General features: G+C 22.3%; 5 protein-coding genes across 5 annotated transcripts; 2 read left to right on the forward strand and 3 right to left on the reverse strand.

Annotated features, from left to right (window-relative positions):
- Positions 1-1071: 1071 nt before the first annotated feature.
- On the reverse strand, positions 1072-5280 carry PVVCY_1306390 (conserved Plasmodium protein, unknown function; the record flags this gene model as incomplete). Its single annotated transcript, XM_008624309.1, has 4 exons — positions 1072-4455; positions 4605-4763; positions 4858-4887; positions 5269-5280. The coding sequence occupies 4 exons, from the start codon at positions 5278-5280 to the stop codon at positions 1072-1074; spliced, it is 3585 nt and encodes a 1194-aa protein (XP_008622531.1).
- Positions 5281-6249: 969 nt separating this feature from the next.
- On the forward strand, positions 6250-7971 carry PVVCY_1306400 (GTPase, putative; the record flags this gene model as incomplete). The annotated part of the gene is made up of 9 exons (XM_008624310.2): positions 6250-6365; positions 6475-6584; positions 6800-6901; positions 7054-7157; positions 7249-7321; positions 7387-7435; positions 7604-7664; positions 7802-7867; positions 7945-7971. The coding sequence occupies 9 exons, from the start codon at positions 6250-6252 to the stop codon at positions 7969-7971; spliced, it is 708 nt and encodes a 235-aa protein (XP_008622532.2).
- An 876-nt stretch (positions 7972-8847) lies between these two features.
- Positions 8848-9657, forward strand: PVVCY_1306410 (step II splicing factor, putative; the record flags this gene model as incomplete). Its single annotated transcript, XM_008624311.2, has 2 exons — positions 8848-8911; positions 9101-9657. 2 exons carry the CDS (start codon positions 8848-8850, stop codon positions 9655-9657), a joined length of 621 nt encoding a protein of 206 aa, XP_008622533.2.
- Positions 9658-10303: 646 nt separating this feature from the next.
- PVVCY_1306420 (elongation factor Tu, putative) lies at positions 10304-14564 on the reverse strand (the record flags this gene model as incomplete). Its single annotated transcript, XM_008624312.2, has 3 exons — positions 10304-10366; positions 10496-11075; positions 11290-14564. 3 exons carry the CDS (start codon positions 14562-14564, stop codon positions 10304-10306), a joined length of 3918 nt encoding a protein of 1305 aa, XP_008622534.2.
- A 1365-nt stretch (positions 14565-15929) lies between these two features.
- On the reverse strand, positions 15930-26275 carry PVVCY_1306430 (conserved Plasmodium protein, unknown function; the record flags this gene model as incomplete). The annotated part of the gene is made up of 3 exons (XM_008624313.2): positions 15930-16013; positions 16122-16335; positions 16464-26275. 3 exons carry the CDS (start codon positions 26273-26275, stop codon positions 15930-15932), a joined length of 10110 nt encoding a protein of 3369 aa, XP_008622535.2.
- Between the last annotated feature and the right edge of the window lie 624 nt (positions 26276-26899).

Raw genomic sequence — 26899 nt, forward strand, 5'->3', positions numbered from 1 at the left:
AAAAAACATTAGGGAATATTTGATGAACATTCTCAGAAAATGTTCATAATTATATTTTGGTACTCCGTTATTTCGCTACTTTTGTGTTTTCTGCATTACTAGCTCGTTAGCTTGTGTAGCCATCAATTTATCTATTATTGTTATTATATATATACATACATTTATTTATATATAGATATTTGTTTGTTTCCCTTTATTTCTTTACTTGAGGCCACTTATTTAATTTTATTTTATTTTCTATATATATATTTTTTGGCCTTTTATTGATGAAATGAATGCGCATTTGTTTACGGGTAATTTCGTATTTTTTTTTTTTGAAATTTTAGCTTGCTCTATAGCATTATTTTTTACATTTTTTTTGCCGTGGTATTGTTTTGTTCAGTTCACATCTTTTATTTTATATATTTTTGGTAATAATTTTTATAAAACGAAAAAAATGTGTTTTTTTTTGAAGTGCTTAATTCTTATCAATTATTAAGAGTTAAATATATGGGAGGAAAATATATAATAGCTCGAAAATTAGTATATATTATACGTATTTATGAAAATATATAGAACTGCACATTAAATGTAAGGCCAAGCTTCAAAATCGGTTAAAAATCAAATTTAGGAAAATTATTACGCATAAAAAGGGTACAATATCTGGGCATAAAAATGGTATATATATAATGTAGTGAATTATGTATGTACGGAATATATATCGACTATAGACCTCCACATACCAATTTAAGGCTAAAATGTGTTTTATAGGCACAATAAACTAAATTCAGAGTAACTATTATGCAACTCTTGAAAAATATATCATAGAGTATGCACTATTGAGGTAATTTTTTTTTTTTTACTTTCTATCTCAAAGAAAAGAATATAGAAACAGAAAAGGTATTATAATAAAATAGGTTACTAGTTATTGAGTACCATCTTTAATAATTATTAGTGACCCATAAATGAAAATAAGTTACTTTAATTTGAATATAATAAAATTGCAAAGATAATTGCAATTGTTACACCATGTTTCACCTAAGAAATGATATACACACATGATATGCATTTGTTTGAATGTGAATAGTGTTATTAATCAATAGTAGAAAAATCGAATATGTTCTTAATTAAATATGAAAAGGCACTATCATTAAGTATAACATCAGTCTTTACACATGTATTGGTATTCAAATTATATTCATAATTTTTATTATTATTATTATCATTATTAGATATTTTTATATCATTTATATTTTTGTTATTAAGTAGATCGGTAGGTGATTCAGTGTTTATACCATTTCCTATTATAATATTGAGGACATTATTTAAATGTGATATTTCATGATTTTTATTTTTTAAATTATTTTTTATACAAAATTGTTTTATTAAATTTTGAATTTGTATTACTTTATAGTATAATTCGTTCCACATTGTCATATTTTTTTTTGATGTAGTTTTGTCATTGTTTAGATTAATAGGCATATTTAATATCTCTTTATATACTTCATTTTTTAAATTATTATATTTTTGAACTATATGAATGATTTCTTGGATCCAATTATTATTTTTTTTATGATTAGGAATAAAAGACTGTGAAAAATTTGTAATGTATAATTTATTTTTAAAATATTCTGTCTTGTGCATGCTTAATCTAGATTTAATTAGTTCACAGTTGTATATATCATCATATATTTCAGTATGTTTTTGATCTACAAAATAAATATTTTTTGAAAAAAAATTGTTAAGATCCGAATTGATTTGTGTTTCATGTATTTCTTCAGGTTGTGGTGTTTTACTTAGGAAGGCGTCGAAACTTTTTTTACTTTCCTTTTGAATATCATATATTTCTTCGCTTTGTATCTCATCGTGTGTGTTTAAAAAATTAAAAAATTGTCCATCTTTGTCATACTTATTATTATAATAATTAATTTTATCATCAAATAAATAGTAATATTGTTTGTTTATTTTATTTATAAAATTTTCGTTGTATAAATTATTTATAATTTTTTTCATATAATATATGTCTATATTTGAATTTTCCATATGTTTTGTGCTTACTTCATTTAGCTTGTTTTTTTTTTGATTATTTTTTAGTAGTTCATTATATTTATTTTTGATTTCATTTTTTTGTTTAGTAATATATGTAATCTGATTTAATGCGTCACTTTTGGCTTTTCTTAAATCGTTAATAATATTTACATATTCATTTTTTTCCTTTTTATATATATCTAGATCAATTTTTATTTTATTATACTTTTCTTCTCTTATACTTAATATGCTTATTTTTTTGTTAAGTGTGTCTATCAAATTTTTCGAACCATTTAACTCTTGTTCAAAATTTTTAATTATATCATTTTTTTGGTCTATATCATGTTTTGTATTATTTTTATTTTCTTTTGAGATTTCTAAATTGTACATTTCTACATATTTGTTGCAAATCTGTGTTAGCAATAATTCGTCTTGTTTTTTTTTAACAAAAAATGAATGTGTGCTACATTTTTGAAAAACATTTTCTAGTTCTTCTAATATGAATTGACTAATACTTTGTATTATGGCACTGGATTTACGATCAATTGAAGTTGTATCTACAATATTTTTTTCATTTTTTTTAGAATTTTTCTTTTTTTCGTCATTTCTATGTGGCATAGTGTCATCTATCATGTTGACAAGAATAAGCTTATATTTGGTTGCATATTCGACAAATTTTTTTGATGAAAAATTAAACTGTTTTATAGGGCAATAAAAATTTAAAACATTTTGAGGCATTTTAATTAATTTTAATATTTCTTCACATTTTTCAATAATTTGTTTTTGAATATTTATATCTCTATAGTTATAAATTTCGGTATATACATCTTTGTCTATTATTAGTAAAATACTTGCTGCAGTTATTGTATTTAGGAAGCATATTATTTCAATAGAAGATATTGTTTCTTTTCTCATTTTATTTTCTTCCTTTTCGCTCCATTTTATTTCTTTTTCTTTTTCTTTTTCATTGATATTTTGTTTATTTATATCGTCTTCATCTTCTACTCTTTCTTCCATTTCATCCCATCTATTTTCCTCTTTTTCACCTCGTAAGGAATGATAAAAGTTCACGAGTTTTTCTGTTAAAACTTGTAACATTGAATAATCAACATTTTGATTGAATAATTTAATTCGTATCTTTTCCATATATTCTTCTAGTAAATATTTACATAAAGAATATATATATGAAAATTTATTATCATATAATAATACAAAATGGAAAAAGATATTCGATCCTTTAATTATTTGTATATATTTTTGAGTATATAATAAAAAATAAGAAAGTGCCATAAAAAAATATATTGAAAATCGTATACTACTTTTTTCTAAATTTTCTAAATAAGAAGGATTATGTAAATTATCTATTACTTCTTTTAAATATGTTTCATATATATATAAAAGAAGTTGAAAAGTTATATTTGCACATTCAAAAATATCATGAATTATTTTAATATTACAATATAATACTTGAATAATATTTAGAGAGTTTATGTTATTATTATTAGTAAGAATATATTTATCCAAATAATCTAATTCTGTATGCTTATAGTCATTCAATACGATACCAGACATCGATAAATCAATCTTTTTAATTTTTACTTCAGAAAAATTATTCGATAAGACATTTTTTTTTATTGTTTCAATATATTGTAGATAGCTGTTTTCTCCTTCCTTTTTTTCGACATGCACACTGAACAAGTTGTAGGAATCCGGTGGCAATTTTGATTCTTCTGAAAAATGGTGACTATTGTGACCGTTCCATGGGGTAGACATTTCAGTGCTTATCCATCCATTTTTATTTATTCCATTTACGGAGCTAATAAACTTTAAAAGTAAGTTCATACAATATTCAGTCAATTTCCATTTAGATTGATAATAATTTAACAAAATATTTGATGCAACGAATTGTTCTAATTTAATTTTACATTCGTTGTTATATTTTTCTATGGATTTTTTTTTCTCTAATTGTTCTCTTAATTCCTGATTTATTTTTAATGTTTCTAGTAACATTTTTTCTTTTTCCTTTTTATACTTTAAAAAATTTTCATTCATATTATTAATTGCTTCGAAATATTTTTTAATTTTTTTATTAGCTAATGACAATTTAGCGGCTGTTTTTTCTAATTGAATATTAATTTTAGAATGCACTTTATTATTTACATCAATTAATTTATCATTTATTTTTATTATTCCTTTTAATAAAGAATTATCATTTTTTATTACCAAATCATTGTCTATCATAATATGCATTTTAGTTTCAGCTTCCTCTTTTTTTTTTTTAAATGATATATTAAGATTTTTTAATTTCTCTAAAATTTGTTTGTAACAGTTGATTTCTTTATTTTGTTTATTGATAATTATTTCAAGCTCTTTGTTTTTTTTTATTTCCTTTTCTTTTTCTAGAATTAAAATATTTACTTGAACGTTCAGAAAGTTGCATTGTGTTTCCTAACAAAAAATAGGGATAACCCAAGATCAATAAATGAAAGAAATATCATAATTAATGTATTAAACAAATATGTAGAAAAATAGACAATTAAAAATATAGATATGTACAAAATAATCGTTTATGTATGCATTTGAAATAATTTTCTTACCATATGATTGTATTTCAGTGCAATGTCTTTCTTGATTATTTCTTCATTTTCATCTCCTTTTGTTTTATTATATTTATTTGTGATATCTTCTAATTGTTGCTTTAGAACTAGATATTCTGAATCCCTTTTCTCATATTTTTCTATCCATTTATCTCTTTCCTTAAAAAAATATATATATAATATGGAATGTTATTACTTATATTGCTATGTTTTTTATGCATATATATTAACAAAAGAATTCAGAAAAAATTACTTCTATTAAATGGCTAACTTCTATACTTCCCTAAAAAGTTACAAAATGAATTAATGGAAAATTGTGATGTTTATATAGTTTAGATATAATTTGAAAATATTTTATGTAACAGTTTCTTATAGTTGTATTTTGTGTGCGACATGAAGGATATAGAAGTTGAAATGGAGGATTGTATAGAAATATGGATATAATATGAATACAGTGTGCATAGATCACCCCAATTTGTTCTAGATAAGTTGTATTGTTTGACATGAAATATTTGTTTTACGATTTACTTTATAACTTATCAAATACACGTACAAATATAAATGCATATAGTTCATGTATTGACACAGGCATACGGTGTGTACATATAATTTATGTATATATACGCATATGCTGAATGCTCTTATTATTATGATTATTTTTTACCTTTGAGCTCATTTTCTCACTCTAACAAGACAAGCTCCTATGCTAATTGGTATATATATTTTATTATTAAGGGCGTATTTTTAAAAATATTAAGCGGTAATAGTAGATATACTATATTTATTGTGAAATAATAATACTATATGAATTTGTTCATTCTATTTAATTAAAATACTTTTTAGATAATCTATAAAAGTTATAAATATGAATTTAGGTGCTTTAAATTTTAAATGCAAAAATCGGAAAAGACGAAAAAAATATAGCATAATAAAATATATTTAAAACATTAAATGAATTATAAACCATGAATAAAATCCTGAATTATTCTCTTAAATTTTATAAAACAAATAAATTAATTATAAATGTCTCAAACATTATATATGTTTTAAGCTACACATAAATATATATATATTTTTAGGAAATTTAATTTTTACAACATATATATATTATATTTTTTTTACACCATTTTGCATATTATATACATATAACTAGACAATATGTGACGCATACATGTGTATCTTTTTTTTTTGTATTATTTCACGCTTCTCTGGAAATGCCACGACATATACAAGAATAACACTTCATGATTATTATTTTAATTTAATTTTTTTTAAGGGGTAGTACAAACATTTAAATAATATATTAGATACGTTTATTTATGTGTCTAAAGTAAATATATAATAAATTAAAAAAGGGTAAAAAATTATAAAATAAATAAACAAATATATTATAAGGGTTTAACAAACTAAAGCACACACATTTAAGGTGTAATAAAAATTAATATTTGTATAATATGAAAATATAAAAAAATATATATTTTTTATTTGAATATTTTCTATAATAATTAATATTTTATCCCAATATTTATATTTGATTTTTCTGTTTTTTTGAATATGACAATTCTGAATTCACTAATGAATATACGAAGCAATTAATAGTTGGATTATTTTATAATAATTCAATGTGGTTTTCAAAAAAAAAAAAATGATTTTACTACAAGTAACAGTTCTAGGATATTTAAATACGGGGAAAACATCTTTGGTTAATTCTATTATGAATAATGAAGTTTTCAACACTTATATGCATACAGAGATGCCCATGTAATACATACATAGACATATAAATATGCATGATGATACTATACCAATATACACCACATATATTTACACACCTTATTAAAATATATATATTTGTTTTCTTCTTTTGAAGGATATATTATAAAGTATACAGAGAAAGAAATCGAAGTTTTTGTGTTGAAATTGAAGACACTTCTATTGATGTAAACGTAAACATTTTTATGAACATGCTAAGGAAAGAAAGTATGTACTTGTGTTCTTATTTATGATTACTAATAGTGTGAATAATATATATCCATATATTAATATTGAGAATACGTGATAACAAAAATAAATGTACATCATCAAGTGGTTGTTCTATTATAATATACATTGAAAGTATATAGTAAATATGTGCACATAAAAAAAACTATTTTGGTATATACATTTTTATATTAAATTAAAAAACATATTTGCAGTTAAAACAAATAAGAATCATATGACAAACCCAGTGTTTAGCTTATTTGAAAAGCCAATGATTCCCTTTAGTCATGATGATCAGTATAATTCAGTTTGCTATGGTTATAACAAATTTCAATAATATTAACAGAGCTTATAAAGTTGTATAAAATTCTATACCTAAAGAACTACATCCTTATTTGTATTGTTTTTATTGCTATATATTTATTAAATATCATAACACATAAATTTATAACATAAATAATATATTCAGGAAGGATGGCCTATTTATTAGTATTCGATCTTACTAATCCATCAACATTTGAATATGCTAAGATGATATATTTAAACATGTCCAACGTATATAACCGACTATATGTAATTCCAAAAAAACATTAAAAAAAATAATTTTTAAACCTAATATTTTTCTTTCCCTCTTAATATTTTTATTTATTATTTTTTTTTAAAGACACTTAAGCCCTTTATAACTCTTGTTGGAAATAAATACGGTATTTTTTCTCAAGCTGATGAATCAAACAAAGGTTTGCATATACATGTAAATAGATATACATATAAATACATATATAATTACATATTTTTCTATTAGATTTGATTAACCAAAACAATGAATTACTGAGACAGGCCGAAGATTTTTCGTAAGTTTTTATTTTAAACAGAATATTTATTTACATTAGTTAGTTTGTACATAAATATATGCAACGATTTATGCCTTGTTTATTTCTATTACCCAATTAATATGTATGCATATATGTGGATATATACATTAATAAACACACACACGCCACCTTTTCCTTTCCAAACAGTAATGAACACATGATCCAGCTATGGTTAACATCAGCTCATACTGGAAAGAATGTGAAAAAGGTAAAGCAGTTACTTATTTGATTTTATTATTTTATAAAATGTACAATGCACATTAATAAGATATGCATAATTAAATATAGATATTTAAAAATAGCCTTTGATTTTACCCTTTATATATTTTAATTTAATTTTTACAGCTATTCGTACATGTAATTAATATGGTGTACAACAATACAAATCTATGGAAATATGATGCTGACGATGTAATAAGAAATGAATTAAAATTATTTATTAAATATATACAAATGATAAATAATGTTTTATTTATTTTTTTTTTCAGTCTATGTCAGAATCTTCTGAAGATTGAAATTGATAATTTTAAAGACGTTGGTAAAAGTGTGTTTGAATTGTTTTCAATCTTTAAAAGATTGAGATTTAAGCCATATTTTGAATATATATTTTACATACATCACTTTTCACATATCATGAATTAGTAAACAAATTATAATATATATATTTAAAGAGTATCTTTCCAAGGAAAATGCTCTTAGTTGCTAATATTGTTTTATATATATATAGTTGCCAATGCTATATATGTACATTTTTTTCTATACTTATATATATTTCAAATATTTTCGTTGGATAATGTTTCAATGACCCTGTGGCCTTAATATAAAATATTCTACTTTTGAAATCCTTCTATATTGTTAGCAAAATTTGTGAACAATTGATAAAACGCAATTAAATCATATTATATATATGTTTACGTGTTATTGATAAATTTTCATATTTATTAATTTTTTTTGTCTTCATTTTTTTCCAACTTATGCAATTATTTATGTTTTTATGTTATTTATTTTTAAAAATTTATTTTTTTCAAGCGTCTTTCTCATTACCGTTTACCCATTATTTACAATATTTATTTTATTTATATGTTCATTCAATTTATACTATTTTTTTAATTTTAATCTTATTATGGCACTTTTTAATGCTATTTTTTTTTTATAATTTAATCTTGCTTTAAAAAATTATTTAAATTTTTAAAAAAAGAGAAAAAATAAAAATTTTGATGATATTGAAAGCAAAATATTATTATATTTAAAGGGAAATAAACAAAAAAAGGAAAAAAATGTAGAAACAAATGAATAAAACACGCCAAAAATAGTTAAGTAAAACGCCCCATTTTTGTTTGTTCGTCCGTTCGTTCTTTTTTTAATTTTCTTGATAAATTTTGTTGTTTAAAATGTGGATAAACAAAATAGGAAATAAAAGTGCATCCTTTATAAATCACAAACATTTTCATCCAGGTACGTATTTATATATAAAAACTTAAAACATAGCAAACTTATGTATATTTGTGATTGCATGTGGTATATATATATGTAAGATTACTTGGTAAAATTGTCTATCTCATCAAATAAATACTCATAAATATGTTCCATCCATTTTGTAAATAATATAAATTAATTAGTATTCTCTTTTGCACACATTTATAGGAAATATAAAAAACTTGGAAAAGGTGTGGCTAGCTGAAGAAAAGGAAAGGTTAAGAAAAGAAGAAGAAGAAAAATATTTAAAAAAGAGAGAAGAACAATATAAATTATATGCTTTAAAAAAGCAATTAAGACAAAATGAATTGAATAATAAAGATACAGAACATGATATTCTATATGACATTAACAAAGAAAATAAAAAAAAAGAAGTTAATTATAATAATAAAAAAAAAAACGAAGAAAATGTGATTAATCCTACTATTAATAAATTAGTTATAAAATCGAAATATAATGAAGATATTTTTGTAAAAAATCATAAGTCTATTTATGGTTCATATTATGACCGAAAAGAAAACAAATGGGGGTATATGTGTTGTAAGCAAACTGATAAAAATATATTCTGTCCAAATAACCCATTTGATAACAGAAATACTAATTCAGATGCCGTACCTATTAAAAAGGATATAGAAAAAGTTAATATCGATAAAAAGAAGAAAAAGAAAAAGAAAAAAAAAGGCACATTTGATAATAGTATAACAGCGATTTTGAATAAATTATGATGAAATTTTTATTAGTATGCATTTGCTTGTTTTGTTTTTTTTTACTGTATATTCCTTTTTTATATTGTTTTATTTGTTACTTTTTTGGTGCTGTCGAATTATATTATGATTAATTTGACATATAAACTGTGTGTCTATATGAAATATGCAATATACACGTATTTTTCATTTTAATTAACTTTAAAATAACTATATTAAATGAGATATTCAAAAACTCATTTATTAATGATATAATTTATTTTGAAAAGATTATAATTATATATATTTTAATGAATTTGTAATTTTTAAAAGCGTTTTAATTGTTTGTTGGTAACAAATTAATGAGGGTAGCCATTCGATGATCATCAAAATGACAGCGAAATAGCAACTAAATATCAACAAAACAATAAATGAAAACATAAATAATAGACCAATATATACCAAAATAATGAAATACAAAATAACAAAAAGACTATGTGCATGAAATAATGCACATGCCTATTGTTGTTGGAGGAATAATGGATATTTTTAAAAACAGGAAAAAAATTCAAAAATTATGTAAACAATAATATATGTAAATAACTTAAGGGGTATTTACATAAATTATATAAATATAAATTAGTCAAAATTCGAATTGTTGCAATATTATACAGTATATAATTTAGAACTATTTTTTTAGGGTGCATTGTTTTTCTGGCTTCTGTATGATTTTTTCATTTGTTTCAAGACCCTACAAAAAAATGAATATAATTATGTTTTATTTGTAAAAATAATTTTATATGAATTGGCTTAGTACACAAAATGGTAGTAAACAGAGGAGCATGCATGGGGATTTTATTTTACTTTTTTTTTAACATACCTTAGCTCGTTTAATATAATTAACAATTTCTGTCGCTGTATTATCAGCCAACTTAGTATCAAAATCTTCGTCGTAAATTATAGTAGAAGAATCAGTTAGTAAAAAAATATCTTCATCTAATTTATTCCAATGACTAAATTGAATATCATAAATTACATTTCCTGAGCATTTAGATCGCAATTCTTCTGATAATTTAAAAGAATTAAATAATGGCAAATAAGCATCTATAAAATATAGGAAATAGCCATCTTTAATTTCTTCTGACAATATAGAGCATCTTCTTTTTAGTAAAACATTATATACTTTTCCTAACACATTACTTTCACATGTTAAATTTAATCTTAGCATTGGCTCATATATCCGAAGTTTACTTTGTTGCATGGAAGTTAAACATGCTTCTTTCATTAAGCCAATAATATTTCCAGTGTTTATTTTTTTTTCTTCATCTTTATCGGTATCTGCAGAGCCACTCGTATCTTCCTCTTCTTCTAGTGTTTCTCTTTTTAAGTTGGAATATTCAAAAGGTATATCTGTGCATTTTTCATCTATTATCAGTCCTTCAATGATGAATATAACTCCCCTAAGAAAAAAGTGAGTTACAACACAAAAATATAAAAAAAATAAAATAATAATATAAAGATATATAGTTAATTCGGTGTAAAATAAAAGACCGAGCATTACAAATTACACATGTGTATACAAATATATACTACAAACGTAAAGCATGCCACTATTTTCCAGTTATGCAATATAGAATTTGTTTGTTTATCCCTTTTTATATTTTTATAATTTACCTGATTGGTTCCTGAGCTATTGGGCCATATTTGGAAGCAAGTTTAAAACCTAGACACAAATTATTCAAATAAATGTTAATATCACTATTATTTTCTGAAAGATATGTATCGACGAAAGATCTCTGATTAATTGCATTTTTGTATTCTTCATTGGTTATGATATTATCATATGCATATTCATTATTGTTTTTTTTTTTATTAAGATATTTTTTAATACATAATAATGTTATACTTTCATTTTGAACACAAATGTCCCATAATTGAAGTTGATAGGTTTTATTTTTTTTTAAAAAGTTGGATTGATAGTTATCTTTTGTCGTAGGCTCCGTTTTTTTGTTATGTTCGTTGTGTTCATTATTTGCTGAATAAAAACTTTGCTGCACTTCAGATTCTCCCTTTTTAGTTTCGTCTAAAGGAGGTTCATTTTCACCAGTAAAAGTTTCACAATTAAAATTATCAGAAAAAAAAATATCATTGATACATTTTTCTAAATTCATTAAACATTGCTTATACATAAAGTCTTCCTTTTTCCCAGAGAATGTATTTTTACTATAATTTAAAAAAGTGGATGATATTCCTCTATTTTCGAGTATTGTTTGAATACTAGAATAATGTTTATCAAAAAATTGTAACATTTTATCTGGCATGTTTAATGCACTTAAAAAAATATAAAAAGAGTCATTATTTAGTTTGGTACTTATAATATTGTTACTATAATTAAATAGTGTGTTTAAAAATGCATTATCCTTTTCTATGTGAATATGCTTAAATGGGCTAGAAGAAATTATTGGCTCATTATTGGGATGAATATTTTGAGGGTTTGTAGACCCTTTGTTTATATTAGTATTGTCTGTATTTAATAAGTTTTTAAATTTTTCTTTTCCATTTTCTGTTGTTATGTTATTATCCTCATTTTGTTTAGAAGGAATCTTTTTTTGGACTTCTTTATAATAAGAATGCAATTGTTTTATATTATCATGAACAATATTTTTCTTTTTTTTCACTTTGATATTATAGTCACTTATACCTTCTCTTATAGATATATTGGTATCTGATGTTTTTATTTCTATATTACTATATATGTTAACAAAATCAGATAAACATTTTTGCATATGTATTTCTCCACAAAATTTTAATATATATTCTCCTCGTTGATTAAAATCAATATCTATTGATGTGTCACATGTGTATAATAAAATAAGACCACGAAGAAACTTATTCATATCTTGAATATTTTTAGGTTCTATAATTGTATGTAATATTGTTGAGCATGTATCAGAAAATGGTAATATAAATGAATCAACATTTTTTTTATTTGACAAAGTAATATTTTTATTTAAAAATATGCCATCATTATCATTCATTAGAAATATATTATGCTCTTTATTGTTTTTTTTATTTTTTATTAAATTCATTACCGTATTTGACAAATATTGCAAATCCCAATGACCAATCGGATTTGCTACATTTTCTTGCGGATATATTATGTCTGAATTTTTTACACCCTCTTTTCTTTTATCATATTCATATGAAGTGGTACATTCAGATTTGTCTATTATTCCATTTTTTATTCCCAAATTAGAATCAGAATTTTCATAAGTAGAATGATTAATATTGTAATCATTTGGTTCCTGATTAAAATCATATGCATGTTGACTTTCTATTGCTAAATAGATGGCAACAATATTACCTGCATATGCTTGTTTAATAGGTATTAGATCTCCCCCCATGCATATGTAAATTTTTTTTATCCTTGTTTGAATATTTTTTCCACAAACATATAGAACCATATTTTCATATAGCATTCCAGAGTATATTTTGCAAATCGATAAAAATCTATTTTGGCCATGAAAATCTTTAAACCCTACTATTGTATTATTTTGTATATTTGCACATATATTTTTTGATATATAGATAATAGTAAAAGTTTGATCTGATGCGCAATTTAACATATTTTTATAAATAGGATTATTATATAAGGATGGGTATATTTTAAATAATCTGCTTTCACTTATATTCTTTGATGATGGAAATACTTCAATACATGCATTAAATGTAGATCGTGAAAGACTTAAAAAATTTGACATAATAGTTGTTAATATAAAAACATTATTTTCATTATTATTTTGTTTATATTTACTATTTTGTAAAAATTGATCGGAAATATTTAATTCTGTACATAATTTTTTTATTTGTTCATCATCTCTATTTGTAATAGTAATATCATATATTCTCCATAAAAAATCTAAAACAACTAATGAGAATAAATTTTTTTTTTTTTTTTTCGCTACACTTGTTGCCCCGCTAGAAGGTAATATATTAGTATCGTTAGGAATTTTTAAGATTTTTTTTTCTTTAATATTAAAATAATATCGATTCCACATATATTTTTTTATTTTATCACAATTATTAATATCAATATTCATTTTTTTGCAAAATAAATAAGTAAATATATTCATGTCGATACACCAACAATGTGTACTACTACATAATAAAACATTTCCTTTTAAAGTTGAAAATGTATATTTTTCTAATTCTATTGTATTATTGATATCTTCATTATCCATATTTTGTTCCATATATAATTGATATATATAAGCATTTACATTTTCAATAATATTATTAATATGTTCATATGCATCCATACTATCCATATTTTTATTTGTTATTAATTTATCAATTTTATTTATTACTAATATACATTTAACCATTTCTTTCCAAGTTTGTCTTAAAACTATTTTTGTTTGACTACATAATCCTTCAATACAATCGATTAAAATTAAAGCTCCGTCACAAATTCTTACACATGTTGAAACTTCTGAAGAAAAATCAACATGACCTGGTGTGTCAATTATATTTATTAAATATGTACTTTCGCTCATTGAACTTTTTGGTATTCCATCTTTTTCTTCATTATCTTCCTTCCTCGTTTTTTCATTTTGAGGGTTAATGGGTTTTTCTGTGGTTTGATTTGTCTCACCATTTTCATTAATCTCTTTTTCAGCAGAAGTTGTAGTATTTGAAAACATTTCAGTAACATAATTTTTATTATAAGTACACTCTAAAAGTATACTAGAACTTTTCATGGTTATTTGCCTCTTTTGTTCATCTTCTCTATTATCCATATATTTCACTTTCCCTATATTTTTTTCACTTATAATTTTATTTGAACTGATTAAATTATCAACTAGTGTTGTTTTTCCATGATCTACATGGGCTAAAATGCAAATGTTTCGGATTTGTTCATTTTTATTAAGGTATTTTACTAAATCCATAATATTTAAAACAGTAAAAAGAAAATATAAATGAATAAAAACAAAAAGGCAAAAATTAACTTGTAAAAATTTGAAAAAAAATATACAAAAGTATGGCTAACTATGGATTGAAAACCCTTCAAAGTCTACAAAAGCTAATAAGTACAAGCTAAACACAAATTATGAAATAAATGCTTGTAACATTTTGAAAAAGTACACACAAAAAATATAAATAAGCAATAATATTGCAAAATATTGTCAAATATGCTTTAGCCACCTTATTCTTTAATCATGTTTCCATGCTTTTTGTGAATAAACAATATAGATATAACTATTTATTCATTCTTAGTAAGGTGTATGCACATTTGTATGTACATAATTTAAAACGTTATATGTATAAAAATATATAATTTAATATATGAGGATAGCCTTAGGGCTTTTTTCCTTCCTATGATTATCAATCTTTTACTTTTTTTTGTATTTTTTATATTAAATTTTGATTTTATTTTTTTTATTTTATTAATTTTTTTTAATTAATATATTTTAATTATTTTATTTTAATTTTTTAGATGAAATATAGCATTTTACATAATACCGCTTTGCACCAATTTTAACAAAAAACGTTATATTTTTACTTGCCATATATTAAAAAATAATATTTATTTAAATGCAACGTTAGAAAAAATGGGGATTGTAATTAAACAATAACAGATAACCTAACGATATGAAATAGTAATATAAAGAATTATAATTATAAAAATTAGATTTGTAGTCCCTATGACCTTTCTTTAAAATTGTATATTATTCGTTTTGGCTTTAGTCACAATAACACATGTTGCTATAATATAATTAATTTTTTTTTTATTAGTTTGTTATATAAGCTTGGTGAGTAAATTATAATAGGCAACGGAAAGGGGAGCATTGGAAATAGTAATAATAGAAATTAGCATTATATATTTCATAATAATTATTATTCAGTTAAAAGGAAAAACATGAAAGTGTTTAGCTAAACTCTTTATTTACTGTTTTATAATTATTTTTATACTTTTTTTCTTTTAAAACATTTAAAAGGTTATAAAGTGTAAAATAAAAAATTATGTGGGCAATATATATCACATTAACTCCACACATATTTACGGAAAAAAATATGTATTTGTATATATGCATATGATGATGTACAAATATCCAGATAAATGCAACAAAGACATAAAAAAAGAAAATCCTGATGATTTTTCAAACATATTTTATGTTTTTAATTTTACAAAAAAAAAAATTAATAATAAAAATATAGAACGAAACAAATAGTATCTTAATACACAACAAAAATATTTATTATTACAAAAAAAATATCCATATAACTGCAAAATTCATAAGGCTATATTTAACTTATTCTTCTTCATTGTTAACCTTCATTTTTTTCCCAACTTTTTTTTTCCTTTTTTTTTGCAAAATTTTATTGTTTTTCCCTTCCTACAAAGAAGTGTTAAGAAAACAAATAAGTGAAAAGTGAAAAATGAATAAATTGAAACAGCTAAAAAATGTATGCATACACATGTCGAAGCTAATTTTATATCTTACATTTATGAGCTTGTTTAAGTAATCATTATTTATTTCATATGTATTTAAATTGTGCTTCGAATATTTGTTAACTATTTCTGTACTATCTCCCATATATATATCAATACATTCATATATATAATCATAGTAATTAAAATTGTTTTTTTTCTCTTCTCTTTTTTCTTCGTCTATTTTGTTTTCCTTCAAATTATTGTCATCGATTAGATCACTCAATCTATGAATGAGAAAAAAATGAAAAAGTTTGAAAAGAGGTTTAATAAAAAACGATATTATTAAATATGTAGATAAATTGAAATGCATCGAATTTATGCAAAAGTACATATAGCATTTTTTTTTCTTTACCTGTCTGCACCCAAATTATAGTTCCCCATTAAATTAGTTACAAGATTGGAGAGAATAACTATAATAAAGCATTTTACTTTATTTAGGTTTGAGGCTATATATGGTGTATTAAGCATTTCCTTTTCTCTAATATGATCATCTTCATTTGCTATTTGTTTTATATGTTCATCTAAAAAATGAAAATCTTCGGGTTTAACTTTATCGGCGTCATTACCAATGTTAATAGTTGATGATGTTATAGAATATACTCTGTTTATGTCATGAATTAATATAGCTATTTCATTGTATGTTGAAAAATTAATATATGAAATTAGGTATGCTAACATTTGTAAATATAAAAATAAGAAATAATTTACAATTGTATATTCATCAATAATTATATCTTCTTCTAATATATTATTATATTTTTTTTTTATTTTTATATATATATTTTTTTCTGTGTCTTTATCAGATGAATTTTCATAATTTGTAGTACTATCTACTGTAACACTTTCAAAATTTATGCTTTCTTTGCTATTCAAAATTTTATTTGAGCCATTCCTTTTATTTTTTCTAGCATTGCATCCTTTTCTTAACCTATGATTATTTTCGTTTTCATTTTCATCATCATTTTCATCGTTCTCTGATGTATCAAAATTATCATCAGAAAGGTTTTCTTCAAAGTCGTTGGATATTCTTTGTCTATCTTGTGGTAAATAATTTTTAGAAATATAACAATAAATATCCTTGATAGAAAATATTTGAATAATTCCATTTTTATTATACATGTCTGTGTATATATTATCATTTTGTTCCCATTGTGACATATTTTGTGATATTGTTTGATTATATTGGGCATATTTTTGATTCATAAATCGAATGAAATTTATAACTTTTTCATATAAAATAGAGTGAGATGTATTTTCTATTTGTTTTAGTATAATTTTTAAAAACATGATTTTTAATTTTTTTGTTTCTAATTTTTCATAAATATCAAGTAATGTTTTAAAAAAAATTGGCTCCATTTGACTAAATAAAAAAAATTGATTCATATTGTCTATATTTTTATATTCTTCATTATTAGAACAATTTTGTTTTTTATTTTGAATATAATAATTTTCAATAATATAAAATAGTAAACCCTGTAAGCATTCTGATAAATTATTTAAAAAATTATAATTTTCTTTTTCCATAATAAAATGAATAACTTTTTGACCTTGTAATTTTAATTTTATATCTGATGAGAAACATAATGGAAAGATTGTAGGACATATGCTTGTACTTTGTATAAACCCTTCTCTATATAAATGATTTAAAATTTGAATTCCTAAATTTTTGATATGATTTAATTCTTCTTGAGAACAATCTAAATAAAAAAATTTATTAATTTTTAGAATTTCAACTATTTTTTGTGTAAATAAAGAAGCTAATAATAAGACATGCATATTATTTTTATTTTTTGGTGTATCCGTTTGGTGGCCTAATTTATTTTCATTTTCATTTTCATTCCAACTGTTATTTTCACCATTACGAATGCTTTCTCTTTTATTTGTGATTTTTTTTTGTTTATTTTTTTTTTTGTTAGCAAAATGTTCATCTCTTGATTTATTTAGATCATCATCGTATGCATCGTCGTCTTCTCCAATTTGAGTTTCTATTTCATCATCATCGCCAATAGATTGTTCTATTTTTATTGTATTATTTTTACAATTTATTTTATTTCTCCCTTTTGAAATGTGATTATTATCATTGGCCTTGCTATCAGTGTTTGCAAAGATGGCAGATGAATTTGATTCTTTTTCATAACTTTGTGATTGTAATTTGTCTGTTTGATTTGATCGTTTTTCTTTTTTGTAATGGTTGTCTTTATTATTTCGTGCCATGTTTGATTGTCTTCGTTTTATTTTACAATTTGGATCAGCATTTTCAACAAGTTCTAACATCTTTTTATTTTTATTTGAAAGATTAGGTAATGTTTCATTATTTTCAAGGGAATGTGTATAAAAAATGTTGTCCTTGTTATTAAAAAAATGTTCGTATGTCTTAATAAGCTGAAGTAGTATATAAAGAAAATTTTTTTGTAAAGATGGATTTTGTGAGTTGATACAAAAAAAAAATAAATTTCTCAGATTTAAATCATTAATATAATGTGAATTATGATAATTTGATAATATTTTACTTAAGCATAATAGAAAGAATGATTTACATTTAATATCATTCGATATATAAAATAAGTCTATTAATAATTTTTTTAAAACTAAAACAACATCATAAAATTTATAATTACAAATATCAGCAAAAGATTCAATTTTATTAATATTAAATTTTTTATTTATTATTTCTGATATTATTTCTTTTTTTAATTTTAATATATTCCATTTTTTAATATAATCCATTTGTTTATTATGCATAAATTCAAAGTATAAAATTCCATTTGTATATATTTGTACATTTTTACTAAGATCCGATAATTTAATATATTTTATGTTTTTATCACTTGAATAGTTATTGATATAATTTTTATTTTCATTAGTTTCATCAATTAAAGTTGCATGAATGTTTTTATCTATCTCGTCTTTATACACATCATTCAAAATAATTTTATTAACATTTATAAATTCCATAATAACTGAAACTAGCCAAGTATACTTATTTATATTTAAAACATCATTATGAGATATTGAGAAAATTTCAAAAATATATTTTTTATACTCATTTAGAAAGGAAATAAAATCTTCATATGTAATATCTATAATATTATGTAGGAAAAAGTTTTCTGGATTTTGTAAGTTACTATTTTTATCATTATCATCAAGTCCTTGTGATTGAATTTGTTTTTGAAACTCAGGATCTTCATGTTTTTCCTTTTCATCTATTATTTGTTCATCTTTTTCATTCGATTTTAAAAGATATAATTGACAAAGTTTATATTTGATAGCTGTCTTATCTTCTTCAGACATGTAATAAAATTCTCTTACAAACTCGTTAAGTTGGAGTATATAATTGTTTACTAAAAAAAATAGCTTATATTTATACAAAACAATAAAACAATCTTCAATATAATTTTTAAAATAGGAAAAATTTGAAAAGATATATGTGTGTAAAGAACATAATAATTGAATATATGATCTTGATATAGATATATTATTATTATATAATAATGTGTTATTAAATTTGATTTTTTTTAATTGTAATTTTAAGTGTAAATCGAATTTACAATGTGGTATTACAGAAGATAATAATTCACATATATCTTTTGATACATCATTATTATAAATATATAAATAAAAAAAAGTCAAATATTTTATAAATAGATTTGGATATATTTCAATAATTATATTAAAAATTTTTATAATTTTTTTTGTCTCATTTTCATGGATTTTATTTCTTCGGGTTTTTACAAACAATGATATTAAATTATAAATCCATACTTCTAAAATATATTTTATACATTTATTTCCCAACAATTCTATATATTTATAATAATTGTTTATATATATATTGTATATATTGTTTTTGGTTTTTGTTAAGTTATTTTCTTTATTTTTTAATTTCTCTTCATCATCACTACTTCTTGATTCTTCTAGTGAATTACTATCATCTAAATTTTCATCTTCATCATTGTAGTTATGTTTTGTATTTCCATTTTTTAGATCTTGTTTACTTCGTTTATTTTTTATTGTATTTTTTTTCTTTTTTTTTTTAAGCATTAATTTTTTTTTCTTTTCTTCTTTTTTTTTTGCTTCCGGATTATTTTCATCGTCTTCGTAGTCATCATCATCAGCATTATATTTATTCATCACATTTTGTATTATGTTTAATTTGTCTTCATATTTTTTTAAATTTTTATCCATATATTCTAGCATCTTATTTATTATATTTATATCATGTTTATTTTTAAAAACAAATAGCAAATGAATAAATAAATTAGTTACATCTTCTTCTATTTCTACATATTTACTATTACTATGACCATTAAATGATTCTTCATATTCCCCATCAGATTCTGTTTCGTTAGATAAGTTTTTTGAATAATTTTTACTTTTATGCAACGTTGTAAATTTATAATTTTGTGTATTTTTGTTTGTTATGTTGGAAGATTTATTTTGTGCATATTCTATTTCATTTCTTTTATTTGAAAGTGTAAAAATGTTTATGAAAAATATTTCAATTATTATTTCTAAAACAGTATTTTTCATTGTTTCATTATCAAATGGTGATGCATATCGGTCTATTATATCGTTTAATATTAGTATATTATCAGTAACGGAATCATTAATTTTGTTTTCTTTATGAGGTTGGCTATTTTCTTCAAAATTTGTATTATTATCCTGTTTTAATAGGTCATATCTTTTTATATATTTATTAAAATAAATAATATATTTTAAAATTTTTACACTAATAATTCGGACACTAATTTTTATATCTTTAGTGCACCTTTTAACGGATTCAATTATTTCATCTGTAATATATTCATTTAAATTTATTTGATTATTTTTATGATTCCATTTGTTTTCATTTTCGCTTGCATTATTTGTAACACTATCTATATCTTTACTTTGTAGATTTTGTACTTTCTCAGATATTTCACTAATTTCTAAATCATTATTTTTTTTCTCAGTATGGCGATTTTTCAATAAAAAATTTTGATCCGGTTTTGGGGTTCTATTTATTATTATGTCTACTTCTAAAAATGATTTGCAAAAATGATAAAAAATGCATAAGGTATATTCTCGAACTTTTAAATAGTTATCAGTTAGACAGGACAACAGAATATTTTGAGTTTGCTTACATTTTAAATATAAATAATTATCATTTATTATATTATTAATTATTGATATACTATAATATCTTAAATTTTTATTATTATTTTCGTATAATATATAAAATAATTGATTGAAAGATATTGTAAAAAAATCGTAAAAAAAAAAGTAAAGATATAATTTCCATACATGACTTATATATATATCAAAATTATACATATCACCTAAGCTTAATATTGTATCTTGATTTTCTTTCACATTTTTAAATTCGTAAATTAATAGATTATTAGACTTTTTTAAAAATACGATTTTTTCTTTTTCCTTCATTTCTGGATCTTCATTTTTTTCTTCCATTAATTCGAATATATTTTGGTCACTATCTTGGCTAGTATGTGTGTCTTTACATATGATGCTACTTATATCACTGATTTGGCTGTTTCTATTTTTTTTATTTTTTCGGCTTGTTTGGATTTTTTTTTTTTTTTTTACACTAGTTATTTCTACTAATTTATGATTTTCTGAAATGTTTGAAACTTGAGCAGTGTATATAAAGTTATTGTATAAAAGTAAAATATAGCTATATATATTATTGAAATTTTTTTCAATGTTTTCATTTAAATTTTCTTTTTTAATATATATTAATAAGTAATAGTAATAGATATCAAAAATATTCAAATTGTTTAAAAATTTTTGTAAACAATAGAATCCATTTTTTTTTTCTTTTTTCTTTTTTAAACTTATATTTAAAATGCTATTATGCCTTTGTGTTTCTTTTATAATAAAAGACTTAGTAATATTTTTTATTTTACAATTATCACAATTATATTTAACAAATTTAGAGATGTCATTATTTCTATTATTATCTTTATCTTTTTGTTTTTTCTCTACTTCATTTTGATGTTCCGCATTGTTGTCATTTTCCTCAACCTCTTGGGGCGTCTCATCAGTTTTACTTTCTTCTAAAGAAAAATATATATTATCATTTTCTAAATCTAACTTATTAAATCCTTTGTTTATGCATGTTATATGATATAATTGTTCGCATATAGAGCATCGAACAATTTGTTCTCCCTCTTTCTTTTCATGACAACACTTAAAATATTTTTTTTTTTCTGTATTTTTTTTTTTGAAATTTTCATTATCATTTGATGTGTTAGAGATATTTATTTTTTCGCTATTTTCATTCTGTTCATTTTTTTTTTGTTTTTTTTTCTTCGAATTTTTTCCTTTAGTGATTGTCTTTTTATTTTTAGCTGTCTGTGTTAATTTTTTATCACTCGAATTAGTGCAATTACTGAAACTGTAGCTGCTTCTACTATTATTCGAGTTTTCGCTAGTAAGCATTTTCCTATTTTTTCGGCAAGATGAGCTAGGTTTATTTTCTAAATCATTTTGTGTAGAATCTATCTGATTATTATTATTTTTAATGTTAAGAATCGGTTTTATAAATTTGTTGTTTTTTGTTTCATTGTTAAAGTTATAGAGTAAATGAAAACATGAATTATTGATATAATTGTATATGCTAAATATATATTTGATCATATATCTGAGTATAAAAAGACAAGTTTCTTTAATATTATTTTCTTGCTTTTTATTTAGTATATCAAAAAAAAGATGAGTTAAATTTTTTACAAACATAGTACTTAAACTTAATAATGGATTATCACAACATTTAATTAAATCTAAAACAATGACCTCTAAAGTATTTCGACCATTTTTATTATCATCATATAATATTTTTTTTATTATTTCTATTAATATATAATTTATTATATTATTTAATCGTTTAAAATTTTGTTCCATCATAAATTTATTAAGTTCCTCTTCTGTTGGATTCGCTGAATTAGCTATATCACTTTTCTTTTTTGTTTCATATGTTTTTAGACTTTCCTTTAGATATTTTATGTCAAAATATTGGCCACTATTATCAGAATATTTTATAGATCCAATTACTTTATCGGTGTCTATATTTTTTTTGTTATTATTATGGTCCATTATTTTCATATCTTGTGTATCATTTAAATTATCATATTCATAAATGTCTGATTTTGTTTTTGTTTTTTTTCTCATCGAATATTTTCTTTCCCCATATTTATGTAAATGCTTGGAATTGTTAGTATATGTATTTTTGCCTTTTCTTAATTTTGATACTTTATCACTATTTCTAGGCTTGCTAGCTATTTTTTTTTCTATATCTATATCACTTTGAAAGTTTTCGCTATCATTTTCACTAGTAAAAATACTAAAATTAAGTGAATCATCGGAAGATGAGCTCGAATATTTTACTTCTTTCGTTTCTGTTGTTTTTGCGTTTTTCTTTTTAAGTTTCAGTTTTTTATTATTTTTTTTTCCTTTTTTTCCTCGAGAATATTCATCCGAAAAATTATAATCTTCATCATCGTCATCATCATCGTCGTCTTCATCTTCGTCTTCTTCCTTGTCATTGAGGCTGGTATAATCATGAGAGGAAAGAGAGTATATTTTTTCTCGGCTTTTTCCATTTTTTAATTTATTTGTCCCATTTTTATCAGATTTTTTGTCAAGTTTATTTTGTATTTTGATTTGTTTTGATTTTTGTTGTAGTATAAATTTGTTTTTTACATCGCCATAATAAAAGGAAAATGATTCAGCAATTTTAATTATAAGGAATATAGACAAATGTATGTAAGTAGAATTTGTATGACTATTTTTAAAGTTTATTTTATTATACTTAAAATCGATAGTGGTTATATTTATGATTAAATTGTCTAGAATATATTTTTTCATATTTTTCGATTGGCTAGTATTAAAAACCTTTAGTAATAAGTTAATAGAATGGAGTATAATAATTTGTATATTGTAATTTGCTTGAAATGTTAATAAACATAAATCAAGTAAATTGATTAATACTGTATCATATTTCTCAATATATATATATATGTCATATATATATAATAATACTTTTTCATATGCCCAAATAAGTTGTATTAAAAACTGTTCATGAATATTATAAAATTGAACTATTTTATTTTTAATTTCATTTTCACATAATTTTATTATAACATTTTTAAAATTTGTTTTTAAGTTTATTAATATGTGTTTATTTATTTCTTCAATATCAATATAATTTTTAAAGGAGGTAAAATTTAATAAAAGTAAATATAATAGAATATTATAATTTCCATAAATTATATCATTAATATTATTTGTGTTTGTTTTTTCATCATTTGAATTATTATTTTGGCTATTTTTTAAGTTGGTTTTTTTTTTATTTTTTTGTCTATTTTTTTGAGAATTTTTTTTCATATTTTCATTACTCTCTAATTTTGACGCAATAAGCTCATCTTCTTCGTCATCATTAATATTGTTATCGTTTCCACATTCGTCTAAACATGATGAAGAAGAATGAATTTCTTTATCTTCCTTTACATATTTCCTATAACTAATTTCTTTATTAGTATAATTATCAATATTTGATAAAAGCTTGTCAAACAATATTTCAATTTTTCTCGTATCTGCATAAATTAAATCTTTTTCACATTTTAGGCATACTTCGATGGATGATATAATATTTTTTAACTTCTTATTTCTATTTATATCATTTGAATCTAAATTTAAAAAGGATTCAACATTTTGCTCAAAAAAAATACGCATTTTATTATTATCATTATCTTTGTTTATATTAATATAATCATTTTTATATTTTTCTATTTCTTTATTTTTTATATCTTTTAATTTACATAATATTTCATCATCGATTTGATCTACCAATTCAGGTGGTTCGAAAATATCTGACGTTTTTTTTGTTTCAAACAATAATGATGGCATTGGTAAAGATTTATCATTTTCTATAAAATTTGGAATATTCTCTTCCATTTTTTCTACTACATCAATATTGTGATTATTTTTGCTATTTTCACTAATAATAGAATTGTTGATTTCATTTATTTTTTCAGTATTAATTTTATGACTGTCTTCCGTTTGTATTTTCGCAATTGTGGGCTCACCAATTTTCTCTAAATTTTGGACCATTTTATAAATCTCTGAATTTTCATCCGTTTTTTTTTCAAATTTTTGTGGTTCTAAAATGGGAAGAAAAGTATTATTTTGATATGGTCCTATATGTATATTTTGGGGGACTGTATAATTAGGAAGTGGGTTACTGGAACTCGGCCAAATGACTAGTTTATGATCATTTTGAGTTAAATAAATATTATTGCAATAGTTAGTTTTGTCAATATCATAAGCCTGTTTTATATTATTCATATTTTTGTGGTTAAGGAATTTTTTTTTATAAGCGAATTTAATCATGTCAATTTGATTTATTATATTGCTATCTATATAATTCATGTTTTGAGGATCATTAAATTGGGATAGAGGCACACTATTATGAGCCCGATTTGGAATTTTTTGAAAATTAACAAATTGTGATTCATTAGTAATGTAAGGTCTATTCATATATATAGAGTTGTAATTATTATTATAATAATGATGAAAATCGTTATAGTAATTACTATTGTTGTTCGGATTGGAGCCATTACTAGTTCTATTGCTTGATTGACATAAATTTTGGCTACCCCCATGGGTGTTATACACCACCCTATTATCACTATGTCTTTTCCATTTCTCTTTTATACTATTTTGAAATTGGTGCTCTGAAAAATTGTATTTAAAATAATGTTGATCCAAATATTTTTGATTCAAAGCATTTTGAGATGAAATATTTGCTTGTAGCTCTGAATTATTTATATAACATAAATTGGGGTCATATAAATTACAATTTTTTTTATTTATTTCATAATTTGCAATATTGTTATCTGTATATTTTCTTTTATTTTGTATATTTTGGGACTTTAATATTCGAAGTGCTATTTCTTCTGGGGTTTTTGCATTAACTAAATTTTCAATATTGATATTGTAAGAATTTGATACATTTAATATTTGTTCATGATCTATAGCTATTTGAGCTTTTTCTTTTTTTGGAAATTTATTATTGCCGTTATTATAAAAATTAAATTCCTCATCAATGTTGGCATGAACGTAATTTGAATTATTTAACCCGACTGTTGTCGGAACGATGCTTTTAAACATATTGGCAAATCAGGTTTACACTATTTCTCTTTCTATCTCTATATATTAATAGTAAGAGTTGTGAAATATTATAAATAGCCACTACACGCGTGTTTATACATTTAAGCGTTTAGTGTGCATATGTATTCTGGAAATTTTGTACATATATGCATATTTATGATTTTCCGATATATGGGAAGTTGTGTCTGTTCTTGTTGATATTTTATTAGGCATACGACGATTTTAATTTTTTGGAAGCTTTAAAATTTTTGTGTCAAAAATGTGTTAATCTGAAATGGTGTGTAACGTATGCATATACATGCATATGTTTATTTTTTTTTAAATCACAAAAAAAATAATAAAAAAACAATAACAGGTTCAAATAATAGTTGAGAATGAACAAATGGGAAGTATATTTTACTTAGGCATAATGTATATATTACAAGCTCAATGATATATACATTAAAATGTAGATAAATATATATGTGTGTGCGCAAATGATGTTACTTGGTATTAATTTTTATCCCATGTTTTTCCTTTTATTCTTTTTATATTATTCATTTCGCAACCTACATTTTAATTAAGGTTTAAAAAAAAAAAATGATGACACAAATTTGATATAAAGAAAAGTATCTTAACTTTAGG

The sequence above is a fragment of the Plasmodium vinckei genome (assembly GCF_900681995.1).
Source record: "Plasmodium vinckei vinckei genome assembly, chromosome: PVVCY_13".
Classification (NCBI taxonomy): domain Eukaryota; phylum Apicomplexa; class Aconoidasida; order Haemosporida; family Plasmodiidae; genus Plasmodium; species Plasmodium vinckei.